The 16,397-nt window shown below is 37.9% G+C and overlaps 1 protein-coding gene across 1 annotated transcript in view; it reads right to left on the bottom strand.

Annotated features, from left to right (window-relative positions):
- Positions 1-3,799, bottom strand: part of LOC122804009 (high affinity cGMP-specific 3',5'-cyclic phosphodiesterase 9A-like) — a 708,135-nt gene extending 704,336 nt beyond the window's left edge. Inside the window, exon 1 of the mRNA XM_044073690.1 lies at positions 3,712-3,799. Within this exon, the coding sequence (XP_043929625.1) occupies positions 3,712-3,799 (88 nt within the window). The remainder of the gene's footprint in view (positions 1-3,711) is intronic.
- Between the last annotated feature and the right edge of the window lie 12,598 nt (positions 3,800-16,397).

Raw genomic sequence — 16,397 nt, 5'->3', positions numbered from 1 at the left:
CAAGTATAATCTTTCATTCCCCCAGTATGAGTGCTCATGTGCATGGTCATTGCAAAGCCTAGCTGTGTTACAGCCATTTTGGATCATTCTACAGTTAATGTGCATTATATACCCTGTTACTGTTAGATATGCATCATATAGTGTCTAGTAATACCAAGCTACAATTTTTCACCTGGATTAGACTTAAAGAGTGTACATGGCCTCAGCATGCACTGACTTTTGCAAGTTCCCACATGGTACAGCAGGGAGCAGAAGATCCTTCTCTACCTACAGCACAGGGAACATATGGGGCTCCTGTTGAGGGTGTATGAGGCCTAGCTATGTTACGGCCACTTTGGATTATTCTACAGTTAATGTGTATTATGTACCCTGCTATCTATAGATATGTATCATATGGTCTTTGGTAACACCAAGCTACAATTTGTCACCTGGATTAGACTTAGAAAGTGTACATGGCCTTAGTATGCACTGACTTTTGCAGGTTTTCACATAGTACAGCAGGGAGCAGAAGATCCTTCTTCACCTACTGCACAGGGACCATATGGGACTCCTGCTGAGTATGAGGACCTCCTTTACAAAATTCATGCCTGGCACCAGCTTGCCTGGACAACATCTACTGTTGTGAATAGCGCAGGCCAAATGTAGTGCCCAGACCTTCTCCAGACCTTCTCTATTGATGGAAAGAAGATGTTTGAGTGAGAGAGCTCCACCTTATTATTGTAAGCATTGTGCTCTTGGTTTGGCATTGTACATTAGGCCTAGCACCTCCTCATCCTTCCGTATCTCCATGATTGTGTTACCCATCCTTATGTGTCACTGTCTATCCCCTGTTTGTAATCTAAGCTCCCACTGCCCATCTTCTATCAGTCCATGTCTCTCTCGCTCTCTCTTTCTCTCTCTCTCTCCACTGTTGCCTTCTTTATGCATCATTATATATTTATTCCTCTATGCCTCTACCTTCCCCTTACCCTCCATCCCAGCAATACTTTACCCTTGTTATCTTCTTCACTGCCCTTCTTCTTAAAATAAATGGGCACCTGTACCCACGAAATGCATTTCGTTCTTTACCCTCAGATATCTTACATTTCTTGTTATCTTTTTGTGTGTTCCTCTGCTTACTGTTCCCTATTTCTGGCTTTATTATCTCTCCACTTACACCTGTTTATATAATAAAATGAACTGGCACTTTGCTGTGATGCCCTTGTATATATTGCCCACAGTGGCCCAGCTATGGGGCACTTCAATGCACATGTGAATGCACATGGTATCATGTATGCAAAATTCCTGATGCTTTCTCATGGCTCACATGTCTGGTCATAGAGCAGTTGCTGCAGCAGTGTGTCTACTGTCATTGTCACAGCTACACAGTTTCATTATGCAGCACTGCTCCTGGCACTGCCACACTATGCCACATTCATGCATGCCTGATCTCATTAATCCACATCACACAACATTCACTAGGCTATATTCCACTGCACGGTCATTTTATGGTTTTTCTGAATGCCCCCAGTATGTTATTCATAGAAAGAAATTGTAATAAAAAAATAAAATTTATATAAGGAACAAAAATTTGTAGTTGTAAGCACTACTGTGCTGTATGGAAATATAGGCTCTCTCTGAAATAGTTACTCAAATGGATTGTGAAATCTCCTAACAGCAGTGAGGCTGTGTATGGAATTTTGAAGGCAGATGGATAAATACATATAGTGAAAATTGTAATGTAAGCTGGATAATATAAGACTGATGATTGAATATTACTGCTTTTTAACTGGTTGGTTTGTTCTAGATTTAACAAAGTAGCAAAAAGATCCAAAGCCAGAGTAATGAAGGAGAAAACAAATATGTAAAAAAAAGATCTCCTGCAGTTTTCTTCACAAGAAAATTTGTTTCCTTCAAAAAACAATTGCGCCCCTTTTGTCCCACAGCAACAAATGGAATTGTGTGACTTCTATTTTTACCCAGTGTATTTTTCTTGTTCATGTACCTTTAAATACATTATGCGGTCAATTCAGTAGTCACATGATGAAGTAGGTCCCGTTATATAACAGCTTGGTAACAGAACAACTAAGATCATGATTCTGCAGGAGTCTGTAATTTTTGTGAAAGATGAAAGCCTTTACAAATCTTTTTATTGCTACTTCTTTGGTTGCTTTCTCAAGGGTTTGCTGAAAACTGCTTCTCTTAGAAAGTGTGATTAGCAGGTGCCAATGGTGCAGAAGTGCAGAACCAGAATTCACTTCCAAAGCTGGGAGAGCACTGTGGCTTCAGAAATGAATGCCAATGCAGCATATGAAGTTACTGATGAAGTACCCTGCATATGGTACAATTGTTACATTTTTTGCAAGCAGCTTACTATAGTTCTAGAGCAGGTGAGGTTTTCATTCTTATTTCTTTTTCCTTTTTTGTTCCTCATTTTAAAGTCGAGGGCAACTCCATTTCAGGGAACTGCACAAGGCACCAGACAAGCTTGCTACAGTTCCGACATTACAAATGCAGTAAAGCTTGATACGTTTACAAATGTATGAGATGATAATATGAGGCAGAGGTGATATAACTAGATAACACGGCTCACCAAGTAAATCATATAATTCTTGGCCTGATGGCTGTAGGTATCAATGGGCTTCAAGCATGCACATCAGAAATAAAAAGAGTCTAAGTGAGAAATGTAGAGATGACTATAAGCGAGATTCACTTTTACAGCAATGCAACTTGATGCAATTATAAAAATTGTAAGAAACAAAGACTAGCCGCTTTCATATAATGTCAGATTTTACTTTGCAGTGTTTCAAGTTTTATATTTGCAGGTGTTACAATAAAAGAGGATATTTTGCTGCTTTATTAAGTAAGTATTTATGTTTCTATTTAGTTATATATCTGTGCATCTGTATTTATCTATCTATATAGATACAGATATAGATATATAGATGTGGAAAGATAGATATTTACATTGGAAAGATGTAAAATGCTGAAGACAGCTTTCTGACAACTGTGTTCTAGGAAATGGGAAGAAAAAGGAACATCTTAGTACTGAAGTACATAATTACAAAGTATAATGAGCTGCAGTAATGAAATTATATACGTCAGAAGTGCTTCAACGGCAGAAATATAACTAAGGTTGTATTTTTCATTGCTGCCTCATTTGTGAGATAATTACTCCTGAATATAGAAACAATGAATTCTTGTTAATCTCCTCTCCTTGAGCAGTAAAGTAAATTTAACAACACAGTCACTGCAGGTAACAGTGCTCTCTAACTTGCAAAGTATTTATTCTTTTGCACCTCTGTGATTTGTTATACTGAAAATGTACTCTATTAAAAACTCAAAATATTGGTCACTATAAGATTAAAAATGGTATTTTAAATATCGTAGTAGAGCTGGCTTGATTTATTTCCCTTTCATAAAAGAAAAAAAAAACAGAACAGTGTTTCCCATTTAATGATTATTTAAAGACTTACAATACTTTATTATACATGATTTTACTTTGCTAAAAAGATTAATTATTAGTGATGTCCACACAGACATGTACAGAGAACATGTGTGTGTGTGTGTGTGTGTGTGTGTGTGTGTGTGTGTGTGTGTGTGTGTGTGTGTGCGTGCGCGCGCGCGCATGTGTGCATCTGTGCGTGTGTGTGTGAATGTGTTTGTGTGTGCTCCAAACTAAAAATAAAAAACTTACTTGGCTAAGTTGAGCTCACAAGCAAACAGCCATACCTTTGACATCTTGTGATGGGCAGTCACTCCAGATTTCTGCCTGCTCAGGTTTGCCATCCACAGTGAAGTAAATCACTTTTGCTGTCATTGTTTGTGAAGTCAAAAATTCAGAGGATACTGAGAAAACTTCCACTGACCTGCTCACTTGAAATCTGGGAGAAACAGAAATGCTGTAGCACTTGAAGGAGCCAGTTTTAATGTATGAACACGCTTGTTGCAGCCAAATCACATGGGATGCTGTGCACATGGAAGAGTTACAGCTCATTCAGTCAGCAGGGGAGGGGTGACGAGTCTCTGTTATATCCAAACAGGGTTCTTAGAGCACAGATGTAAACACACACACATTCCCAAGTAACTGAAGGATAAGAAGTTGTGATCATAGCCACAGGTGCAGCAAATTTAACCCTTTCATTTTATATCTGACCTGGTCTAAGCTAATAAGGAAAGTATGTGTCAGAATAATCAGAAGGATAAACATAACATTAGTGCAGGCAAATCTTATCTGTGTTCTTGCAAGACTTGGCCTAAAGCATGTGTGAACTCAAATGATCTCCTTTCTTATCCATCTGATGGCTGTTTCTTTGCATTTTCAAAAATCCCCAAATCAGAACATTTCAAAGGAAACTAACCACTTATTAGTGTTCCCACTCCAACAGCTGTTGCATTTAAGACCACTGCCTCTGGAGTGGTTAATTATGTTTTATTAAATTTATTATTTATATATTAATTATATATGTCATATGTGTTATTTGGAAAAACATTGACAAAAGGGATGGAGTGAGTAACTGCAAATAAACATTGATATAGTGCCAGAGACGGTATACTTATTATGTATTCTGAAATGTGATGTAGCATCCAACATAACAGTGAAAGGGCAGCTAAATGCCAGAAAATGCATAATAGTATCCTTCAGGAAGTCATCCACCCGTGGAAACTATCATATTGACAACACACCCATAGGAGCTGACCCAGTAGTTAGAGACTTTGGGACACACATAGACAGTAATTTACCCTTTGACCATCACATGTCTACAGCAGTGAGGAAATCATTCTATGTTGTGCAACTTATAAACAAAAGGTCTGGCATCTAGGTCCAAGGAAGTCATTGTTCCACTGTATTTAGCATTCATCAGACCTGTCATTGAGTACAATGTCCTATTTGGTATGTCCCTAAACAGGCATATCCTACAACTGAAACATCCACAGAGGTTCCTTACTAAAAGAATACAAGGTATAGGTTATATGTCCTATGCACACTGCCTCATGCCCCTATCCTTGTATTCTTTCTCCTACAGACTGTTGAGGGGAGATCTATGCCTGGCTTACAAGGTATTGTCAGACCCCAAATCTGATGGACCTCCTGCATATCTGCAAAACAAACAGCACTAAAATTACCCATTGCAGGGACTTAAACCTTGCCTACGATAAAAATAGGACATGCTGGAGTGACAGGTATGTATGCCAGAGTCTACCCCTTCTCTTGAACAGGCTCTCCATGCATGTGAAGCAGAGTTCCTCCCTAACCAAATTCAAGTGTAACTTGGACAACTGGATGGGGAACATGAAATTCATCCCTGGTTTGGCACCTATGTCTCTAATGAACACAGGCAGCCTGTAAATGGTTCATCTCCCAGGACCCTGCTTGTAAATGCTTCATCTCCCAAGCCCCTACTTACACTTATTAAGGGTACCAGAACTTGTCAGAGATTTGTGATGCATGGCGAGGCTTAAAAAGGCTCTTATGGCCAATAGCCTAGTACACACCTATGAATCTATAACACCCAACAACAGTTGTCAAATACAATTGTAAAGCATGCTAAGATGCTGGTGGATTTACTGCTGGTGGAGCTAGAGAAGCTAAAACTCCCATATTAGTGCTCACCTATCTATTGTGCCACATTTGGTGGTAAGTTTTATTTTTAACCTTCCACTGTGCCACACTTTTAGTTTTTTAACTTGGCAGTGTGCTTTTTAGAATGTAATTAGACCATGAGGATCAGTTCCCTGTCATCTAATCCCCACAATCCAGCCATGTTTTAAAAGCTGCGCCACCAAACTTGAGTCATGAAATAATGTGTGCAGTAAAACATAATACAGTCCTCGCCAGGAAGAAACTGCTTTTGCAGCTGCCCTTGTGTAATTGTGCCAAGATCGGATCAGAGGATTTACTGAGTGCATGTGCACTAATGGTAGGACTATAGTTTAAGGTAGAGCTGCTTGGGTTACTGAATGTTATTTGTGCAAATGTTTATGCAGAACCAGTGTGTGTGTGTGGGGGGGGGGGGGGGTTCTGGCTAATGCTGTTATAGGAAATGATTGGCAGAAGTTGAAGTAGCAGTTATTAATTTAGTATTGCAGCTCTACATAAATGCCAGTATTCTGATATTCATTCATTTAAACACTCACAGCTATGCAGAAGTTTAATAGAATGACTTTTCTGTAATATTGCTACACTACTCTCAAAAGAGATTGAGAGAGTTGTTTCCCCTTAGTTTAAAAGGTGGGGGGGGGGGCAATCTGGAGATTGCATGGGGCTCCAATTTACCAAGCTACTTCTCTGTGTTTTCGTGCCTAGCTTGTGCATTTAATTAATCAGAGTGTTAAAAGTTTTAGACCTCTGCTTGGAAGTTTCAAAGGTACTCGAGTTGTTCTCATGAGCTACTGTGCTTAAATCCATATAATGCTATATATTAGATTTAAAAAGCCATCTTAAACGTTTTGCATCTACCACGAGACCAAAATACATTACTATGATTGGAATGTCATAGTTTTCCTTAACTCAGTAGATTTGGTGACTGGGGTGAGGTTTATGACAGTAGCCATTTAGCACTCTAGAGTTTGTCAGGTAGCTGTCATTTAGAAGTAAATGTGAATTTGGTGTTATGTTTCTCAGTTAACTTGGGTACATTTGAACATGTACTTTGCATCTCCTAAATGTATAATGCTTGAACATGGATTTCTTACTGTGGTTTATTTTTTCTAACTTTTAATTTGTTAGATCTAATGAAGCCTTACATCTGCTTCAGTGTTCTATGCTGTTATTTTCTCTGTCTTTTTTCGCAGATTGCTTGTCACTTTGAAAGTTAATATTTAATTCCTTCTGAAATACCAAAACAAAGATTCACTGCTTTTCTCATTTCTGGTCTTTAGTTTTGATAGTTTGGAGACCCCTGTGGAAGTATGCTTGCAATCAAAGGTATACGATAGACCTAACACACAATCAGTCACTTACAGCCTTACACTGCAGTACATGGGGAGCTGACACATTGCAGAGGAGCACTATGTTTGTTAACTATATATCCATTTTAATGATTTTCATAGTAAGATGATTTCATCATTAGCTAGACTCTGAGGCTGAGATTTGTAGACGTAGACTGCCCTGCATAAGTCTGCAGTTGTGAACACTGATGATGCATCAGTTTCCACAATCCAGGATGAGAGCAGTACATATTGGCAGTAGTATGTTGCAGTGCAGCCCATGCAGATCAGTCAAACATCCTCATAATATTCACTGCTCTGTCTACAAAAAGCATGCCCAGTGTGCCATCTGTGCCATAGCATGCCCAATTTGCCATCTGTGCCGTAGCATAGAGGTATACTCCTAGCTTATTGTTAACAAATTCTGAAAGAACAGGCAGTGCAGAGCATGTTGTTTTAATGAACAAAAATAGCAGGATCAAAGGAAGATTATATAAAAGCACATCAGTATCAAAGTGAAGACCTGAAACCTTTATCAAAACAGAACTATATTATTATGGAGCACAATTCATAGGGTTTCTGACTTCACAGTGGTTGTGCAGCTGTGGGGGTAGCATATCTAGGTAAAGGCACATGGTGGACGCAGGAGACATAGCTCCCCTGAAAAAAGATACTGCTGAATTTTTTCCATTGTTTTCTGCAACAACATTGGTCGTCTTTGCTCTATATTTTTAGTCTATGTGCTGCTTAATGCATCAGGTTTTTACTTTACAAAATTTAATTATTATTCTTATTAATTTTAGGGAGACTTGGTATGCAGGGGTTCAAGGCCCTGACATAATTTCTGGGCATTGCACGCATCCACAGAAGCTTTCTAGTTTAGTCTGTAGGGGTGGATGCTGCCACATGGGAAGCTGTGTACAATGTCTAATGTTGCCTTCCCACATACTGCACAGTGGAAGACACCTCAAAGTGCCCTGCAGCTCCATAAAATACTACTGACCCAGTGAACAGAGCTTGCAGTGGGCTACCAAGGCCCATGAGCAATTTCTAATCATTTACATAGCTAGGATACAAAGACAGAGACAGCAGCTACCAGGGTAATGCTGTGTTAATGATGGTTAAAGGGGGATGCCCTAAGGTTACTCAAGAATTATTTAACTCATGTCTGTGTATCAGTACGGGCACCTTACAAACCATTCTATAGTTGGACAGGTGGAAATAAAACTGAACATGGAGAGTGTTGTCAAGACTGGTGCAATATGCAGGACTTTGCGATCTGTACTGTTTTTCAGACATGGGGAGGGGGGGTGACTACTTCCATTTGGTATAGATAGAGTTTGTGCTGTACATGGCTGGCAGAGAGACTGGGCACACATTTATGAAGCCTGTCAGTGTGCCCCTTTTTTCAGCACCACTTGTTCTTATAGTGACCCATGCTTACTCTATGCCTTGTCAATAAACAGGTTTTGCTGATCCCTGTTGTCCACTGACACTGATTGTATGATATGAACTGGAGTCCAGTTGACATATGTGGTGTACCTTATTTATTTATATTTGTTACATGAGGAGGTGGTCTGGTCCTAGGACCCATTTCAGCAACAACCCATGGAGAATGGAACTTACAGACATGCTGAAAAATTCAGAACATTACTTACAAACACATCTGTAAAGCATAAGAAAACAGGACTTATTACCAGAGCTTTAACTAAGTAACTGCCCTGCTTTTACTCCTATTCTCCATTCCTATCACCCAGACAGACTACTTTGATCTAATTAGCAACATCTTCTCAGGATATATAAATCCCACAAATCCTCTGGCCAAAGTCTCTACTCATACGCTGTCACTACAAACATGGAATTCTATCCCTTTACAGATTATATCTATCTCTGACCTCTCCAACTGCAAACGACTACTAAAAGACTAACTAAACCCTGCCTCTGTTCCTGCACTGCCCCAGGATGAACTAGATCCTCCCTCCTACCACCATCAGCATACTTTGACTATGTCCAGAGGGAATGAATTAGTAAAATCTTTTTATTAAACAAATGTATTTTTGTCTAGACTATAATATCTAGTCATCTCTGTTTCAAAGAGTGTAGTCAGTGTGTTTAATGTCACCTCTGTAAAGTACATCTTATGAATACTTTATTGAAAATATTTTTCAACCTGTTATAGCTGTCTAAATATTGGAACTATTTATGTACAGATTCACACTGTATAAGCTGAAACTGAATTTTTTTACTTAGTTAATATGTCAATCTTCTGTATTAGGCTTTATAATAACTTTAACTGTAACCATTTTATGTCAATTTGGAGCTTTTCTCCCCAGGCCTCTGCTGAAAATGGGATATTGTCCCAGTCAGACTTTCACAGTAAACAATTATCAAATTAACTAACTAACTAACTAACTAACTAACTAACTAACTAACTAACTAACTAACTAACTAACTAACTAACTAACTAACTAACTAACTAACTAACTAATGTGCATGCAACCTTCTGAATGTTCCCCCTGCACCATCATAATGGTTTGGATTCATGACTATGTTTTTTTCAGTGTGTTGTGCTGTCTAATTGTCATTACCACTGGTGGAACTGTCTTATTTTTATAGTTAGCAAACTGAAATAATTTATCTTAATAATTTTTATTCACTTTTGCTCCAGTTTGACAACAGAGGGGTACACACAAAGTGGCTGTCTTTTGACAGTAGGGGACGGAAACATTATGTCTGTCATGAAAACAAAAACTACTTAAGTGATATGACTATAGCTATTTATTTATTTATTTTTTACATTCCTCTTGGTCTAATACCAGAAGGGTGTATTGAATATATTATTTTAGGGAGAATCAGTTAGGTATAAGTTTGATCAGAAGTCTCATTTGTTGTTTATTTATTCTTTTTTTATGACTTTCCCCATGTGCTGATCTAATTTCAGATTTTTTCTTTGGTTATACTTAATGGTTTTGTGTAGGTTACCTTTTCCATCGCAGTGTTATTGACTGATGTAGTATTAAAAAAAATGTTCATTGCAGAGAATTCTTTGGGTGTGAATGACATTAGTTTGCTTTTCTTATAGTATGAGAACAGGATTGCATTTGTTAGCCAGGATTCAACAGAAGAAAAGGATGCTTGGGTGACTGGAGTTTTGTAAGGCTTGTTGCAGTACAGAGGAGGATGGAGTCATCAGCATACTGCATAATGGCAGTTTGTTTGGTAGCTGAGTGGAGCTTGTTTATAGATATATTAAATAGAAGGGGGCCAAGAGTCGAGCCTCTGGGACATCTACAGGAAAGGAAAGTTAAGAAGATGTGCTGCCATTTTGCAGCCTGTTGTCTGTTCATAAGGTAGCTATCGAACTATAATAACATAGGTTGGAAGAGATTTAGTGAGGAGAGTACATTTAACAGTCCAGGATGCTCATTGTCAATGCCTTCAGTTAAGAATCTGCAGCTTCATATGTACATTTCTAAATATGCAGACTGTGAAAACAAAAGTTGGGGCGAGTGTTCCAAGACGTGCGACTATGTTGTACAGAATGATTGCTAACATTCATGTCTGGTCAGCAGTAGCTCCCCCATCCATATCTGTTTTGGTTCCACCACTGTAAGAAACTCCTAAAGACCAAGGAAGATGAAGGAAGCAAATAAATAAAACAAATACAAGATCACAGTTTGTAGAAATTATTTAATAGTATTGGCACAAACATACATAAAGGTTTCGTTCCTTGTAAATAAATTTGCTGTTTAGCCATCTCTGCCTGCTCCTAGTTTAAATACAGATAATACAACTCACTTTAGATGGGCATTCCTACTTCCAGCATGTCTTTCCTCAAGTCAAACACTCAGATTAAAAATTACTTTCATTTCCAAGTTATCTTCTTCCTGGCTCTTGCACAGTGGAGAAACTAAAGATCTATGCTATCACTTATTCTGATGTTATCTCACTTTCTAATTGAAGATTAGTACCAACAAAAGACAGTAAGGGGGGCTGTGCATGACCTATGTAAGAGAAATACAATGAGATATATCAGTCCAGGCTTCCATACACATCATTGGCTGCAGTAACACAGGCATAGCAGTTCTTTTCTAGAGAGATACAGATGGGAACATGAACACAAACACCTTCTAAGGGACAGAACACAGCAAGTAGTTCAAAAGGAATGGCTTTGCCAAAACAACACTTATAAATGGAACGCATGGCCAAAAGAGAAAGAAAATATTAGTCCAAATAGGAAATGTACTGTGAGATTACTCAGATTTAAGGGAGAAGGTAAAAGTATTAGGGGCATTAATGCATTTGTTAGCTCTCGGAATGTTACAGCGGTAGTATAGTTTGAGAGCCATTGCCGCTGTAACATTTGAACAGATTCTGGCTTTTTTTTAGGTGATTCCATTTGTAAGAGGGTTAATGTTCCCCTTATTTTCTGCACTCTCCTTCTTAAAATGAGTTGTTTGGGGGGTTAATGGGGTTAGCCCCTCCTTGCAACAGAACCAGCAAAATGAACTGTCTGCTAATTTACCTGTTAAAAGAAAAGACAGACACCTTTTTACAATGGAGCCAGTGCTTAGTATACCTACAACAGCAATGCAATACAGGAACCAGAAATTGGTTCCAGCCCTCTTGTCCTTTCTTGAGACTGTTAATAGAGCACACGATTCCGGTCACATTGTTTCCACCTTACTACTAGACCTCTCCAAGGCCTTCGACACTATTTCACACAGCCTGCTCCTATCCAAACTGTCAGAACTTAACCTCTCTCCCTCCTCCATAAATTGGTTCTCCAGTTATTTATCAAACAGATACCAAGCTGTAATATGGAAGAAAGCCACTTCCTCTTTCCTTAGTACCACCACTGGAGTTCCCCAAGGATCTATTCTTGGTCCCCTCCTCTTTAATATATTTATAAATGACTTCCACAAATCCATTCCATTTGCAAACATCATCCAATATGCAGATGATTCTACCATTATCTGCTCTGCCACCTCCCCCTCTCTGCTCCAAAAACTTACTCAGGAAGCTTTCTCAATTGCTGAGCATTGGATGAAAATAAATCACTTAGCACTCAATGCCTCCAAAACAAAACTAATGGTATTTACCCCCTCCAAATCTACTTCTTTCGATATAAACTCTTTCTCAATTACCAGCCAAAACAACTCACCCTTGGAACTGGTATCTGAAACTAAGCTACTAGGTGTTCAAATTGACAATCAGCTTAAATTCAACTCCCATCTACAACTAAATATTAAGAAAACTCATCAAAAACTAGGTATGCTCTACCGACAGAATCAGTATCTTACTAGCTCATCCAAAATCACTTTCGCTTCCCCCTTTCTCATCCCCTCTCTTCTCTACAGGGCTCCACTACTGACTAATCTTCAGACCTCTCTAAAAAGCCAGCTTTCCTCCTGCTATAACAAAATTGCCAAATTCGCTAATAGCCATAGGTCCTCCACCCACCACTGTTCCTCTCTCCAAAAACTAAATTGGCTCGAACTACCTAATCATCTTATCTATATACAGCTGCCTTTAGCTCATAAGCTCATTCTCAACCCTTCTCTTTGTCCCTCCCTGTCTTCTGCCTTCAAAATGCACCTACCAAATAGAGTCTTAAGGTCCAACAATCAAAACCTACTCAAAGTTCATAAACTATCTTATCCCCCAGGTAAACACTTATTATCCTCTAACCTTTCCCGTCTCTGGAACTCACTCCCACCATCCATTCGTACCACCTCTAAACACTACATATTCAAAAACTCTCTCCATACACATCTCAGGTCCCAATGGGATTGTTCTTGCTCCCACCCCTCATAAATATATGGCATCTTACCTCCTCTATGCCTTCATACTCAACTTTACCTAACAAAGCTTGTGTTCCTTCAGAATAACTACTCTGTAATGTAATGTTATGTTCCTTCTCAATTACAACTCTGCTATGTAAATCACCTTACTGTCTCAGCTCACTTACTTCGCATTAATCTTCATTTATTGTATTGTTTGAATGCTTCTTGAATTTTGAGCTAAATGTTTTATCTACTACTTGTATAATTATCATTATATTTAGCAATCTTGTATGTAAGAAGAAAGCGACACAAGCAGAAAAACTCCAAAAAAAGACCTCAGAAGAGCAGGAAAACTGTCAGCAATAACCAGATATCACTCCGAATTCAGGTTGCCAAAAAATAGTGAGACGTTCAAAATCCAAATACAAAAATGTATATTAGCCACAAGGTAAATTCACCACAGTTAATAAGTCCAAAAGAAAAAAAGCCAATGAATAAAAGTCGAAGTTGTTAAATAATCCACAGCCAGTGTAAACGAACAAGCGCTTTCGCCTGGTGTATCCCAGGCTTTATCAAGTTACAATATATTGTGTGGCCGTCCCCTTTATTTATACCATGGGATAGGCCAACTAATTGATTAATTAAACATTTAAAATGTCAATTAACAATAAAATAACTATTTTAAAATACCTGTATCTATATAATGCTTAGAAATACATGAAATAGAATAAATTTTATAACTAGTACACGTTGTGTACTAACTAAAAAAGCCAATATTAACTACATACATTAAACATAAATACATATGCTTAGCCATTTCCTTAAAAATCCTTCTTATATGAATATTATATAAACATTAAACAACTCTAAAAACTAGAGTGTTGATTAAGCACTATCAACATATCTATCTCTAAGAGAATAAATTGTCAAAAAATGTTAAATTAAAAATCAATACCATTTGAATCCAAAATACCAACTTAGAAATATATAGCATAAAAATGTTGACATGAAAATGATGTTGGTATGCAACTTGAAACACCCCTTACACCAAACCATTTACCTGAAGATATTAGTAAGCCTAAATACCACATTACTTCCTGATAGAGCCCAAGAGGATGGTGACAAAAGTACCAAATGATGGAATTAAGTATCTGCCCCCTTATAGTTGATTATTTCTTATTTTAAGTACACTTTTGAGACTGACACTATCATTTAGTCCAGGAAACCTGGTAGCATCCAACACCAGCTGCCACATCAGTTCACGATGCTCCAGAAAATTCTCCCAGTCCCCCCCTCTGGGATCAGGACTAACCCTTTCAAGAATGAAAAATTTGACCACCATGTTACTACACTTTAAAGAGTGCCTGAAAAAGGAATTACTCTCTTTTTTCTTTTCAATATCGTATGTGTGTTCATATATTCTTTTTCTAATAGTCCTGGTTGTTTTTCCCACATAAAATGCGGAACACACAACACATACACCCAGGTATACCACACCGAATGAATTACAATTAAAATGTTCCCTTGCTCTCAGCATACGATTTCTCGATGGGATGTGAACATGATCATCATTCAGGAGGTGAAGGCATTGGTTGCATGCCCCACATTTATAAGCACCATTCTTTCTAAGTGTGTTGGTGCTATTAGTAATACAATAATTGTGGCCCACTTGTTCAAACATATCTTTTAAATTCTTATCCCGTTTTCTGATGAATTGAATTTTCTCTGGTAACCAAGATTTGATATCATCTTGTGACGTTAGTATAGGCCAAAACATATTCATTGTATTTTCAATACATTCAAAATCCTCAGAGAAAGTGTATACAAAACCTCTAGAAATGTCAGCATGCCCCTGACTGTTACTACTAGGTAACGGAAGACCATGTCCTAATAGTGGAGGGTAATGTGAGTCTCTTTTTGTTTTAATTTCAGCCACACATGAGTTAATCAACCAATCTGGATATCCTCTCTCTTCAAATAGGGTGGTTATATGCTGAATTTCATTCAAAAATAAATTCGAGGTACTACACATTCTTGAGGCTCGCATCATCTGCCCTCTGACTATACCTCTTTTGGTGTAATGTGGATGGAAACTGTCGTAATGTAAGAATGCATTCGAAAATGTTTCCTTTCTATAGATCTGGGATATGAATGTATTGTTACTCCTGTCCTTCAAAAGAGTTACATCCAGATAGTGAAGAGAGTGCTCACTAAGTTTGTACGTGAAAGCTAAAAAATTGGTGGAAGAACTTATGTAATTAAAGAACTCCAGGAAACAATCCTTGGAGCCTTGCCATAATAAGCAAATGTCATCCAGGTATTGCTTATAAAAAATGATGTTATTCTTCCAATCCGATGCATGAATGAACGTGGACTCCCATTTATGCAATACAATATTATATAGGAGGCACATGGAGCACCCATGGCCACCCCCTTACACTGCCTAAAAAATTCCCCGCTGAAAAAAATGTAATTATTATTCAAGATGATTTCCATGAATTCAACTATTAAATTGACCATATTGCTGTTGAATCCTGATTCAGTGGCCAAGATTTCCGTAAACCACTCAATACCAATACTGTGGGGTATGCTGGGGAATAATTCGGTAACATCAATAGTTACCATTAACAAGTCAGGGTGATACCTATCCAAAGGGATACTAGCTAAAAATTCCCACGAATCTTTGCAAATATAAGGCAGTGAAGAAGCAAAACTTTTTAAACTGTATTCCACAAATTTACTCGGAGGCTCCGTAATGCCACCTGCACCTGATACCACAGGACGGAATTTTAAAGGTTCTAACCCTTTATGAACTTTCGGTATTCCGAATATAATCGGAATTTTAGGGTTAGAAACATGTAGGAAGTTAAATAGCTTCTCATTAATACAACCTTGTAATAAATGATCTTTCATCAAATAATTGATCTTGGCATATGCTACATTAACTTCATTCCTAGAGACTTGTTCATAAGTATTATTATCTTTTAAGATATCATACATGCAATTTTCGTAGTCAAAGTATTGCATCAAAACCACCCCTCCCCCTTTATCTGCTTTCATTACTCGAATTCTGTTCTCTCTCAAAATGTTCACCACCTCCTCCAAATTTGCATCAAAGTTGTTAATGCTAGAATTGTGAAGTATGCCACAATTTCTTCTGAGTTCTTTTTCCACTAACTCCTCATAGGTTCTTAGACTAGGATGAATGGGTGGGTTAAAAGTACTACTTCTATGTAAATTGTCAATTACATTTTGGCCTTTAAAATAAATAGAAAGATTTAAATTCCTAATAAATAATTTTAATTCCACTAATAATTTTGGTAAGTAAGATGATTTAGCAGGGACAAAATGAAAACCTTTAATAAATAAATCAAAAAATTCCGGAGTTGTATCTAGTTCAGTAAAATTATAAAGGGTCAGGTTGTTATTGGTTACCACCTTGCAATTACTACCAATTCCCATAATTTCTTCACAGTAAGGACAGTCACCAGCAGGGTTAATCTGCACCCCCATTCGTACCACCTCTAAACACTACATATTCAAAAACTCTCTCCATACACATCTCAGGTCCCAATGGGATTGTTCTTGCTCCCACCCCTCATAAATATATGGCATCTTACCTCCTCTATGCCTTCATACTCAACTTTACCTAACAAAGCTTGTGTTCCTTCAGAATAACTACTCTGTAATGTAATGTTATGT

This window comes from Protopterus annectens, chromosome 6.part0, assembly GCF_019279795.1.
Source record: "Protopterus annectens isolate FY-2018-M chromosome 6.part0, PAN1.0, whole genome shotgun sequence".
NCBI lineage: Eukaryota > Metazoa > Chordata > Ceratodontiformes > Protopteridae > Protopterus > Protopterus annectens.
Note: the sequence above shows the minus strand (reverse complement) of the source record. Positions and strands in the feature narration are given on the sequence as shown.